This window comes from Eumetopias jubatus, unplaced genomic scaffold (assembly GCF_037043125.1).
Source record: "Eumetopias jubatus isolate StellerSeaLion01/CBP00866 unplaced genomic scaffold, mEumJub1_p1.0 scaffold_10, whole genome shotgun sequence".
NCBI lineage: Eukaryota > Metazoa > Chordata > Mammalia > Carnivora > Otariidae > Eumetopias > Eumetopias jubatus.
This window is the reverse complement of record NW_028274816.1, coordinates 69,523,995-69,537,024: the sequence shown is the minus strand read 5'-3', so window position 1 is coordinate 69,537,024 and position 13,030 is coordinate 69,523,995. Positions and strand designations below refer to the sequence as shown.

General features: G+C 49.2%; 1 protein-coding gene across 1 annotated transcript in view; it reads right to left on the bottom strand.

Moving 5' to 3' along the window:
* Nucleotides 1-13,030, bottom strand: part of LOC114198218 (multidrug and toxin extrusion protein 1-like) — a 35,243-nt gene that overhangs the window by 10,158 nt on the left and 12,055 nt on the right. The window contains exons 8-15 of the mRNA XM_028089578.1: nt 9,679-9,776; nt 9,341-9,438; nt 9,122-9,235; nt 8,969-9,036; nt 5,180-5,288; nt 4,986-5,061; nt 1,505-1,574; nt 914-1,046 (exon numbers count right to left, since the gene is read on the bottom strand). Of these exons, the coding sequence (XP_027945379.1) occupies nt 914-1,046; nt 1,505-1,574; nt 4,986-5,061; nt 5,180-5,288; nt 8,969-9,036; nt 9,122-9,235; nt 9,341-9,438; nt 9,679-9,776 (766 nt within the window). The remainder of the gene's footprint in view (nt 1-913; nt 1,047-1,504; nt 1,575-4,985; nt 5,062-5,179; nt 5,289-8,968; nt 9,037-9,121; nt 9,236-9,340; nt 9,439-9,678; nt 9,777-13,030) is intronic.

The window sequence follows — 13,030 nt, the reverse complement described above, 5'->3', positions numbered from 1 at the left end:
ATGGGGAGTTCACTCAAGGTATCAGATGACTTCTTACTGCTCTAGACCTGCCAAGTACTGATGGACAAATAAGTCCATCACTACTACACCCAAAGATAACATGTTCAGGTTTTAATAGCATCATTTATTAACTGCCAATGTACTCCAAATTATTATTTTAGAAATCAAAGCTGGGCAGTCTTTTGTTTCCCTACTCTTTTAAAGATCAGCTCTAGTAATTCCAGATGCTATGGATTAGGTTCTTTCCTCCACAGGTGGTAAGGTGATAAACAGTCCCCTGCCTTCTGTAATGTTCACACACGACACTCATGCCGTTCCGGATGGGACCTGCAAGACACATGGCTTAAAAGGTCACACCAGGCAGGAGATGGAAAGTATAGGATGGCCATGAAGGTGACTTCCAGAGCACAGCTCCAGGTGCTACATGGGCTAAGCCACAGGGGGGGCATGATCTCGAATGTATACAGCCACCATACCGTGTACGTTGTCGGGAGTTCCGAAGAATCACAGCAAGGCTGACCCCTGGCCTCTCCGGCCTCCCCCCAAACGCTCCGATAGGGCCAGTTTACAATGGCCTCAACTCGTCCTGCAGACTCGCCCTCAGGGTCTCACCAGAAAAGGGCTGTCACCAAAGGACAGAACTGGGGCCAACAAAGGTACACTTCTGAAGGTTTCTTCAGCACTCCTGCTGTCACCAACAGGAGTTGGAAGGAGTTGGAAGAAGTGAGCACTTGATGACACAGGACAGGGAGAGGAGCAGGAAAGTCATCCTGCTTTGCTCAAGTACGTCAGTGTGGAAGAGAGATAAGAGGGCCCAGCGTCAGGTAAGAGAGGCGTGAACTTCCAGAGCCAAGTCTCCCAAAAAAGCCTACGTGTTCCAAGAGTCATTTTGGGGCCCGTGGTAAAGGCTTACCAACCACTCCCATTCTGGCTGTGAACATCAGCGAAATCCCGACCGGGAGACCAATCATGTAATACCCAATGGTATTGACAAGGGCCCCAACCCTCTGGTTGCCGCTCCCCCGCAGAACACCACCACCTGTGCACTGTAGGCAGAAAACATGCATCGGTGAGAACGCTGCCAAGGCTTCGGAAAGACTCCCATCCCGAGCACGTCCCATCCCAGGGGTACTTGGACTTAAAAATCCATAATCACGTATCGGTGTTCTTGTCAAGCGAATATGCTAAAAACATTCAGTATCACCTACCTGCCCCACCCTAGCTGCTCTCTTCTGTTTAAATTTACCACCATCAGAAGAAACACATAGATCATAAAGGTGCTGAAAGGGAATACTGCAGGGTGGCTGGGTGGCTCAGTCGGTTAGGCATCTGCCTTCAGCTCAGGGCATGATCCCAGGGTCCTGGGATCGAGTCCCTCATCAGGCGCCCTGCTCAATGGGGAGGTGGCTTCTCCCACTACCCTTCCCTCCCCCACTTGTGCGCCCTCTCTCTCAAATATAAATAAATAAAATAAAAAGTAAAGGGAATATTGCATAATACTTACAGCAAGAGCTTCAAACAGATGGGAAATAGCAGAGATGGGAATCACCTGAGCCACCAGGGCAATGATTTCTCTGTTAGGAAAAGAAAGCACATGGTGATCAGGAGTAGACAGACATGTGGGGAAAAGCAGACTACGTGATTCAGCTGACGGCACTTGGCTTCTGCAGAAATAGGAGAGGCTCGTGCGTTCCAGCCAACACCCAATTCGGGGACAATCCTACTGTTTCTTGGCCCATAGGGGAAACCAACCCTACAATGCGTATCGCGTGACTTTTAAAAGAAATACATAGTACAGTCGGCTGATGTAGACAGTTCAAGCATATGATCTGGTACTCCACTGCCCCCACAAAAAAACAGAATTTGGATTATAATGCCATCTTTCTGTTAACATGATTCCATGCAGATCTCTTCTTGTGTCTGGATGAAGCACAACAGAGTGGTTAAGTTTCTCTCTGTGGAACCAAGGTGAGCAAATTATAAAGGCCATGGATACAGTTTACAGAATTATCCGTGGTTCCTAGAAATAGTCCCTAACCTCTACAGCTAGAGACTTTAAAACCTACACTTGAGGAAGTAGAAAATGCTGCCACTGACCCAGGGAGGCAAAAAAAAAATCCATAGCACTCTTGAGTGATTAACAAATAAGCCTAGAACACTGTCCAGCAATAAATATTTGTTGAATGAATTAAAAAAAACAAAAACAACAAAAAAAGAGATCCAGCACGGAACAAGACAATCGCTGCCCCCCTCCAAAAAAAGGACAGAAACACAGTTCTTTTCTTCAGATTGAATTTTATTTTTTGAATAGGTAACATATGCAACAGTTAAAAGAAACCAAACAACATGAAAAGGATATCGAGAAAAATCTTACTTCCATTCTGTTCCCAGTCCACCCATCACCACCACCTCCCCCGAGACGAGGCAAAAATCCTTGGTACTGTTTGTACTTGTCCACACACAAATGCGTACTTTTATCTTCCCCTTCCAGTCTCCGTCATTTCATGTTCTAGCATTCTCTGCATAATGTTCCGCAACTTGATTTGTCCACCTGATCGATTATATTCACTTTTATATTCTATCAAAATGTACCGTTTTTTACATGCTGCTGAATTCTGTCCACTAACATTTTATTTTGGATTTTAAGATAGACATTAGTAAGTGAGATTGGTCTGCAACGTTTTTTCTTGTACAAACTTTGTCAGACTTTGGTACCAACCAATGCTCTATTTTTGCTTCCTAAACGGAACGTGGGAATTTTCCTTTTTCTGGTCTCTGCAACAGTTCGACAGTATTGGAATCACATTTTAAAGGTTTTATAAAATTCTCCTTTGGAACCCCCAGGGATTAGTGCTTTTTGAGATTTTTAAAATAAACATTTCTCTTTTTTTTAAATAAACATTTCTTATTTCTTCTAAGGAAATCGGTCTACTTAGACCTTTTGTGTTTTCCAAAGTTTTGGTAAATCATTTTCCTAGAAAATTATTTATTCCTTCCAGATTTTTTTTGAGTTGACTTGCAAAAGTCATGCAGCAAACTAGTCTCTCATGGTTTAAAAAAAAAAAATCATTGGGTTTTTTTTTTTTAGTAATTTCCCCCTTTCTTACTTTGTGTCGAGAAAGCTCTCTCCCTTTTTCCTCTTCGATTAGGTTAGCTGTCCATGTTGTTGTTAGAATCTATGTCACCGATTCCCCAGTTTCCGTTGATCCTAGCCAGCTCATAAATAATCTGATTTTGTGAGTTTTCTCTGTCTCATAATATCATCAAAGATACGGTTTGTGGGCCTTTTGTTTTCCTTGCTCTTGCCTGCCCTGCATGATTTCACCAAGTGGACAGACTCAGGATCAAACGTCTGCCCTGTGCCTACTGAAGCCATCAGCGTGGATACAAACCTGCTATCATTAATTCTGATTCCCTTGCAAGAAAACGGGAATGATTTCCGGTTGCTTTTCCATTCACTCTGAAGTGAGGGACACTTAAACATCGTTATTTCCCCACAGCGAAATGGCTGAAGCTGAAAGAGGACAACCCAACACCAGAAGGCAAAAGACAGGGGCGCCTGGGTGGCTCGGTCAACGAAGCATCAGACTCTTGGTTTCGGCTCAGGTTGTTATCTCCGGGTCATGAGGTCGAGCCCCGTGTTGGGCTCCATGCTGAGCACAGAGTCTGCTTAAGATTCTCTCTCCCTCTCCCGCTCATTCTCTCAAATAAATAATCTTTAAAAAGAAGTCAAGAGACAAATACGCGCAGCAGAATGAACTGGGAAGAGCACCTATCCACCAGCTGCTTTTTAAATCCATGAAGGAAAAGTCAATTTTGCATTTTGTAATTGCTGATAAAAGAACCCCAAATCAGGGGTACCTGGGTGGCTCAGTTAAGCGTCTGCCTTCAGCTCAGGTCATGATCCCAGAATCCTGGGATCGAGCCCCACATCGGGCTCCCTGCTCAGTGGGGAGTCTGCTTCTCCCTCTCCCTCTGGCCCTCCCCACTGCTTCTGCTCTCTCTAGTAAGTAAATAAAATCTTAAAAAAAAAAAAAATCCCAAATCAGAGGTATCCTCACAACATAGCCACTTAGTCAAAATGCACCAGTTAGCCTCACTGATGAAAGCAACTAACCCAATAGAACCCGAAAACCTCAGAGCGGATCCATCCCTTACAAGAATTCTTCTCGGTGATCAGTCTGATAATGTGATTTTTTTTTTTTTAAGATTTTATTTATTTATTCATGAAAGACAGAGAGAGAGAGAGAGAGAGAAAGAAGCAGAGGGAGAAGCAGGCTCCCGCTGAGCAGGGAGAGCCCGATGTGGGACTCGATCCCAGGACCCTGGGAGCCAAAGGAAGATGCTTAACCATGTGAGCCACCCAGGCGCCCTGATAATGTGATTTCTTTAAGACGACTCATTAGGGAGAATCTTAACTTCAATTTGAACCGACGAGTATATTACGCAACTTGTACACACCAGGCACTTGGGCAGATTCTGGATACCAAAATGATTTGTGTCACTGGGAATGAAATAATTAACTGGAAATGTAATCAATGGGACCAAAAAGGGGTTTCCTTCGTTAAAACAGACGCATATGTTCGGGCGCCTGGGTGGCTCAGTCCGTTAAGCATCTGCCTTCGGCTCAGGTCATGATCTCAGGGTCCCGGGATCAAGCCCCGCATCGGGCTACTTGCTCAGCAGGGAGTCTGCTTTTCCCTCTGCCTCTGCCTATGTGATCTTTCTCTCTCAAATAAATAAATAAAATCTTTAAAATACATGCATATCCTGACCTCCAGCAGCATCTATCCACACCCGGGCCCAAACAATGGCATTCTGGATAAATTAGCTCCTAGAGCTTCTTTTCCCAGGTAACAGCGATGGGTTTCTGATCTTGCAAATGGCTCAGGGACACCCCCCTCCAAAGATGCAGCACTCCCAGGAAGGCATCTACCCAACCATTTATCGCAGAGTTCACATTTCAAGAAAATCTCCGCACTCACCGGTCCGTAGTGAAAATGTACCCCACAACATCCTTACAGCTTAACAACAGGACACAAAAGGCTACAGCAAAGACTCCTGGAGGTAAAAATGGCAGAGAGACAGCACAGTGAGAAAGCAGGGCTGCAGGGAACCGGGGCTGGGCTTCCCGAGCAAAGACCTTTCGGGTGATCAACGACAGGAGACTCTTAAGCACCTGTGACCAGCAGGGCGACAGCGGAGGACTTCTTGGCCTGCTCGATGTTTCCGGCGCCCAGCGCAGTCCCTACCCGGACGCTGGCAGCCACACTGAAGCCTGAAGGTATCTAAAGTGCAAAAGGAAAACATGCAATAATGACAAGGAAAGAATGAGCAGGGAGCAGAGATGCAGTCCCGTCTCTGGGCTCAGAAATGAACCTTCTCCAGGGCAGAGGGGCCTGGTAGATCATGTTGCACACCTCATTGGTAAAACTCAGTGGGAAAGTTCTGAGAAGGGTCATTTGCAACATCCCCTTTGTCTAGAGGCGTGCCCCCAGGCCAAGGTGAATCAGCATCACTCACTGGACGTCTAAGGTATGCAATGGGAGGGTCCTGCACGATCGCATTCCTCCTCCTGCTTGTAGCCCAAGCTAAGTCTGAAAGACCATCAAGGGATCAAGTTTAGAGGACAGGGGCGCGCCTGGGTGGCTCAGTCGGTTAAGCATCTGCCTTCAGCTCAGGTCATGATCCCAGAGTCCTAGGATCGAGTCCCACATTGGGCTCCTTGCTCAGCGGCGAGTCTGTTCTTCCCTCTCACCCATACCTCCCCCAGCTTGTGCTCTATCTCGCTCACTCTAATAAATAAATAAAATCTTAAAAAAAAAAAGTTTAGGGCGCCTGGGTGGCTCAGTTGGTTAAGCGCCTGCCTTTGGCTCAGGTCATGATCCTGGAGTCCGGAGATCGAGTCCCGCATCGGGCTCCCTGCTCGGCGGGGAGTCTGCTTCTCCCTCTGACCCTCCCTCTCTCATGTGCGCGCGCTCTCTCTCTCTCTCACTCTTTCTCTCAGATAAATAAATCTTTAAAAAAAAAAAGTTTGGAAGACAGAATCCTAAAAACGGTGACCTCCCCCTTCCCCAAAATGTTGGGTAAAAAGGAACTTAAGAATTAACAGAAAGATGCATACCAAGCTGATAGCAGGCTACCCTTTTGGGAAGGGAAAGGCACAATGAGAAACAAGACACCAGAAGGCGGGATGGCATTGTGGTTAGGAATGGGAATCTCTGAAGCCACACTGCTGGGTTCAAGTCCTGGTGCAGCCATTTATCAGCTGTGTGACCCTGAGCAAGTTACTCACCCTCTCTTGCCCTCAGTTGTTTTCTGTGAACGGGAGCCTGTAATACAGCCTTGCTTATAGGGTTACCGTGGGGATGGGATGAGTCCGTACGTGCTAGCTGCTTAGAACAAGGCGTCACGTATGGTAATTGTTCAATAAAAATTAGTCGTTCCTAGTACCTATAAATTTACACTAAACAGAAACCTCAGACTGAGGAACACAGAAGACCTCCAAGACAGAGTCCCCGCTGGGAAACTCGCCAGCGGGAGCAAACATACAGCCCTCCCACTGACTATTTATTAATTACCAAGAGAAAGAAAGTGACTTCGTGATGGAGAAAACCCAGCAGACCACCACCTTAACCAGGAAATCAGCTAATATCGTCAGTCGTGCAACAAATCCACGTCACCAGCCCCCTGACAGAATGTATAAGCAGCACACAGTGACACTTCTGTCGTATTCCTGCCAAAAATGCAGACTTGGAAACTGTTCACGAGAAAGTGTCAGCACGACAAATTGAGGGAAAGTCTGTATAAAGTGGTCCTTTATAAAAGTCTTCAAAAACATCAAGGTCAAGAAAGACAAAGAAGGCTGAGGATCTGTTCTAGATTAAAGATTAAGGAAGCGTAACAATATAGGGGCACCTGGGTGGCTCAGTTGGTTGAGCCTCCGACTCTTGGTTTCGGCTGGGATCGTGGTCTCAGGGTCATAGTCTTGGGTCATGGGATCGAGTGTTGGGCTCTACACCCAACGAGGAGTCGGCTGGATGTTCTCTCCCTCTGTACCTACCTCCCCACCCCCACTCGCACTCGCACCCACACGCACACTCTCTCTCAAATAAATCTTTTTAAAAAGGGAGGGCGCCTGGGTGGCTCAGTCAGTTAAGCATCTGCCTTCGGCTCAGGTCACGATCCCAGGGTCCTGGGATCGAGCCCCCCATCGGGCTCTCTGCTCAGCGGGGAGTCTGCTTCTCCCTCTGCCCCTCCTCCCCGCTCGTGCTCTCTCTCTCTCTCTCTCTCTCAAATAAATTAATTTTTTAAAACGCCTAACACTTTAGTTCCAGAATAAAAATAGTTATAAAGGACACGATCAGAACAATGGATGGCATTTGAATACGGATTGTGGAGGTGATAGATGTTTAGATACATAAGATTGACTGATAAAGTGAGGAAATGGGGCAAAATATAAACAGTTGAGGAATAGGAGTAAAGGGTACAAATCCCTCTTTCCATTAGAGAAACACAAGTGTAAACTCTCACAAGCCTGTTGGAAAGCACATGGCAATATATGCAAAAGACTTCAAACTGTTATTTTCACTTCTAGGAATTCATCTTAAAGAAATAATCAAGTATATAAAGATGTTTGTCTTAAAGTGTCTTTGAAGTGTTATTTATAACACTAGAACATTAGAAATTACATATTCCACAGGAGGAGACTGATTTAAAAACTGTATGTTCAAGGAGACACTGGTAAGCGTTTTGATTTGGATATAGTTACTGAACATATTGAAATTAAAAATATATATAAAACATCAAGCGTTGAAGCGATGAATACAGATTTAAAAATTCCGCTAAGAGAATGAAAGCAAAAACAAAAAGCACCGATCCTCAAAAGAACGATTCTTTAGGAAAAAAACCAGGAAATACGGGGGCATCTGGGTGGCAAGTCAGTTAAGCATCCAACTCTCGGTTTCGGCTCAGGTCTGATCTCGAGGTCGTGAGATCAAGCCCCGTATCAGGCTCCATGCTCAGCACAGGGTCTGCTTGAGATTCTCTCTCCCTCTGCCCCTCTCACTTCTGCCCACCCCCAACACCGTGCTCACTCTCTAAAACAAAGAGATACATCTTTAAAAAAAATACGAATTACATATTTTACGTTAACTTTTAAATATAACCAGCCTCAAGGTGGGGCAGGGGTACTAAGCGTTAGTGTGCTGGCTTCAGTCCCTTTCACATCACAATTCTCCCTTTCTAAAGCAGCACTTGCTAGAGATGAAAGCCCTTCAGAATTTCCAGCTGCCGTTTTCAATAGAACAAAGTCACAGGAAAGCCTCTAACAACTGGGATTCTTCTTTAGCACATCAAAATCTGTTCCCTTTCCAAGGCTAAGTAATATTCCATTGTACGGACAGACCACAGCCTGCTTCTCCATCCACCTGCTGATGGACTCTTCGGTTGTTTCCCCCTTTTGGCTATCATGAATAATGCTGCTGGGAGCTTTGGCATGGGTATCTGCTGGAGACTCTGCTTTCATGTCTTTGGGGGTCTAACCTAGGAGTGGTCACTCGGAGCTTACGCAGCAGCAGACCCAGGCAGGAGTGGAGTTCGGGGAGACACAATGAGCTAGGCTCTTCTTGCCATGTACCTAGCGCCATCACCCTTCGGGCCCCCTCATCTGTCCCCCTCCCCAAAAACATCTGTGTCCTAACAACTGGAAAAGATACTTCATGTTTGGCAAGTGTGGCAGGCAATCAAGGACGTGCATGACCAGCACTGAGCAACTCATTCTTCCAAACTTCCCAGGGCTCACAGGGAAGATCCCATTGTTCCAAACGGACCCTCCCTGGCTCTAGGATGAAATCATCAATCATTTTAAAAACTACTAATGTGATGAATGCCTATGCTCGTTCGTAGGACTCTTTTTTTTCAAGGGAAACATCCAGCACCTCCCCACGACTGGCTACCAGACACTCACCATGTACAAAATGACGGTCAGTTCGTACACGACAGACTGGGCTCCCAGCTCCACTGTGCCGAGGACGCCTGGTGGAGAAAGGCAGCTGACACCGTGCTTCCCGACGGGGCCCCCACATTTACGCCAGCCATCGCCACCTGTCCCCACACTGACCGCTCAGTAAGCTCCCGATCTCGTAGGCCCACCACTCCACGCACAGCATGAGCATGCCTGGGATGGCCAGGCTGAGAAAGGAGGCCCAGTCCTGCAGACACTCACTGGTCCACCCTGTAGTGGGGACACAGACATATTAACAACACATGGGTGTCTGGGCTGGACCTCAACCCAAGCTAAAACCTCCGTCCGACGTGGAAGACAAACGGTGGTCTTTACCTCCCCAGGTAGCATGATGCAGTTTCCTCCCAAGGATGTAGAAGAAGAGGAGCAGTGCCAAGGTGAACTGGGAAATCATATTTGCCAGTGCTGACCCGCTGGGAAGAACAGTCCCAGTTAGGGGAGGTGCCCATCCTCCGCCTGCGTAAGCCCTGAACGCACCTTCTTTCTGAGGCAGCCTCACTGTCCACCCCGGACAGCGTATTCCAGGGCGGCCCAGGGAGGGGACAACACACGGGCGTGACCAGGTCTAGGCACCCCCCTCCCACCATCCTGCCCTGGAAAGGCCACGCGGTCGGTCATTCCTTCCCCCATCCCAAGAGATCAGTTGGACTCACATGACCCCAAGGTGCAGCTTATGAAGAAACGCATAGTGGATGAGGGCATTGACAAGGTTGGCCACTACTCCGGTTAGGATCTGGGGCAGTACAATTCCCTGGAACGAGGAAAGACCACACCCCGTGCTGGAGACCAAGGAGCGGTACTGCCACTTGGTCCCCCCACACCCAGGCGAGGCGGCGGCCTGCCACAAGGACCTCGCTGGGTGCGCATCCTCGCTGCTCCCACCTTCCTGCTTCCCACTCCCTCCTCCCAGAGCCGTGAAGCACGGGAGCTCTGGCCACAGGGACGCGGGCAGGAGATGAGAAGGTAGCAGAGGGGCAGGAAGACAAATCAGTTTGCCTCCCGGACCGCAAGGGCTAACGGGGATTTGGGGATAAACAAGTCACCCTCTGCACTGGACAGCGGGTGAAAGCTCAACACTTTCTTGACCAAATGGAAGTTCAGTGAGCTGAGAAAATCTAGAACGAGCTCACGAAGCTAGAGTGCGGGAAGGACTCCATCACACCTGGCTCCGCTCACAAGTACAAGGCAGAAAAGTCCAGGCTGTCCGGCATCTCAACGAAGACTTCCGGCAGAAGAGGAAAACGGCGCACACGGCCGGGCTGGGGATGTACAAAGCTGCCCCGCCGAGCAGCGGGACACAATCACGGACATGACGAAGCCAGCGGTGAGTGACGTTCACAGGAGGTGCTGCTTCTCCCAGGTGCCAACGGTCACCCTGGCCCCTTCTCTGAATGTTTTCTCTCTCTCTGAGAAACCTGGCTCTCTCAAATCCCAGACCCCAGGGCATTTTGCCGTTTGAAGTCCTATCACTAAGCCTAAAAAGATCCCTCACCTCCCTGGGGGATTGACGTCACTCTCACACCCGCAGAAAAAGGAGCCGCAGCTTCCACTTTGCGGAGGGCGGGGGGAGAGCTTCGCATGGATTTCTGGACATGGCAACCTGCATCTCTCCGAGCTCCCTGAGGGAGGACTTGGGTCCACTTGGCAGGGCAGACCTTTTCCTGCTTTGCTCTGAGCCCACCAAAACACGGCCTCCCCGGGACTGCACCTGAGCTCCGTCCTTCAGAATCGCAGCACCCTTCCCCTTTGTTGGGTGAGAACCACGCTTCTTTGATCTCCGCCACGGCTGGCAAACCCGACTCTGCCGTGCTGCGTGTTTGTGTCTAGTGGTCTTGGTAGTCCTGGGCTCGGGGGCCAAGCCAACAATCGTGGCCAACCACAACTATGGGTCGCTCATTTACCAGGTGACCTGCTTAGTTTTTAGCAAAGGAGGCAGGTGACCACACCTGCCTTTTAGGTAGACGATAAAAGTAGCAGAGCATGGGGTGGGGTTGACCCAGGGAAGGACTGGAAGCAGGGAGACTCTGTAAGAGGCTCCTGAAGTTATCACAGAAGGAAGAGGAAGAACGAGAGAGGAACTGAATCAAGGGGGGAAAGGGGGAGCCGACAGGCAGGACCTACAGGCCCATCACTGATGGGCTGTGGGAGTGAAAGAAAAGATGGGGGTCCCAGGTGAGGACAGGTTACCCGAAGAGAAGATGTTGGAAGCCACTGACTGGGAGGGGAGGCAGGCCTGGGGGATGAGAAGGTCAAGGGCGCAACGTGCACAGGTCTCCCACGGGCAGCGGGCAAGACTGGCGGTCAGAGATGGAAATGTGGGAGCCATGCGCACACAAATGGAAACCGAAAACATGCCACAGAAAGAGGAAGGTCAGCGGAAGCCGGTCCGGCCACCTTCTCTAACTCTCCCCACCAGAAGTCTCAGCAGCCCCCCGGTTTCATCTGGGGCTCTCCACCGTGTTAACTCTGCCCCCAGACCAGCTGCTTCGCCCCAAGATGGAAGCTGGGTTACATGCAACGCTTGGCTCTCCCGCCCGTCCCTGCACCCAAGGATCATTTCATTCTCTAGGATCCACCCCGGCATATGTCTCCCGTTCCTCCCACAGGACATCCTTTCTTGTCACAGACCCACGGCATCTCTTGTTTGGACCACGTCTGTAACACTCCTCTCTTCCCCCGGCAATTGATTGGTTTCCCACCAACTGAAAGATCCACAGCAGAGAACAAACACAAGGCCCCATACGCTGAGCCCAGGCCAACCCACCCCTCCGGTTCTGTCCTTCCCTGTGTCCTTCTGCCCGAGTCATGGCCTCGGCACCCCCACCCTTCGGTGACCCCAGACGCCTTGAGAACCCCACGTGTTCTCCAAAACCCAGTTCACGCCTCCTGGGCGGCCCCTCTCAGCTCCGGGCTCCTACTTCTAGATCTTTCCTTGTCCCTCCGAGGATCAGAGAGAGAGAGGGGTTTTTCGCTTCCACTCTCCTCACTGGACCAAGCTGGAGCCTGCGGTCAGGAGCCCCTGCATTTGCTGGGAGACTGACGGTCAGGGACAAGGTCCTGAGCAGGCTACAGCCTCTACGTGGCTTCAAGCAAGGTTATGGGCTGAGAGCAGACGGAGATTTCTGTCTCTTCATAGACACTAATGAAGATTTGAAATGTTTCATTCACAGGGTAAGACCTTCCATTTAAGAATACTAAATAGATGGGGTGCCTGGGTGGCTCAGTTGGTTAAGCGACTGCATTTGGCTCAGGTCATGATCCTGGAGTCCCGGGATCGAGTCCCACATCGGGCTCCCTGCTCGGCAGGGAGTCTGCTTCTCCCTCTGACCCTCTTCCCTCTCGTGCCCTCTGTCTCTCATTCTCTCTCTCTCAAATAAATAAATAAAATCTTTAAAAAAAAAAAAAGAATACTAAATAGATGGAAAACCTCCTTCCTTCTCTCTTCCCTCCCTTGGCCCCTCCATGTGTCCTAGAGAGGGGGCCTCCAGGGCCATGACCCACTGCCCGGTACCCTCATTTACCTGGATTCACCTGGAAGCAAGTCCATGGTCCCACATATGCTGGCATCATAAATCCATACCTACCGTCCCGGGGCTGTCAGACATGTGTGGAGGTCTAACCGACATGAGGTATCATTACAACATGGGCTTTCACGCCCCACTGAGGAGAGTCGGGCTGAGAGGTTGGCTCCCTGGAGCCTGACAGGTGCCCTCTGCAGGGCCCATAGGCACGCACACACCCTTACTGCCAGGGAGCCACGTAAGAACACAGAGCCAAAGACCACTCCAGTGCTAACCCTATCCGGCCAATGGCAATATTTCCGAGGGGGAATCGGATAAGAATTTTCCAGAGCCAACAATAACGTATCCTTTCTTTGATTTCATCTCATAAACCTCTCCACACCAAAGTCCTGCGCCTACAACACGGGGAAATGTACTTCGGTGGCTCCTGAGTATTTTCAGGGCCCCCCCATCACTGAAAGGCGTAAACTCCCACGAGCCCCCC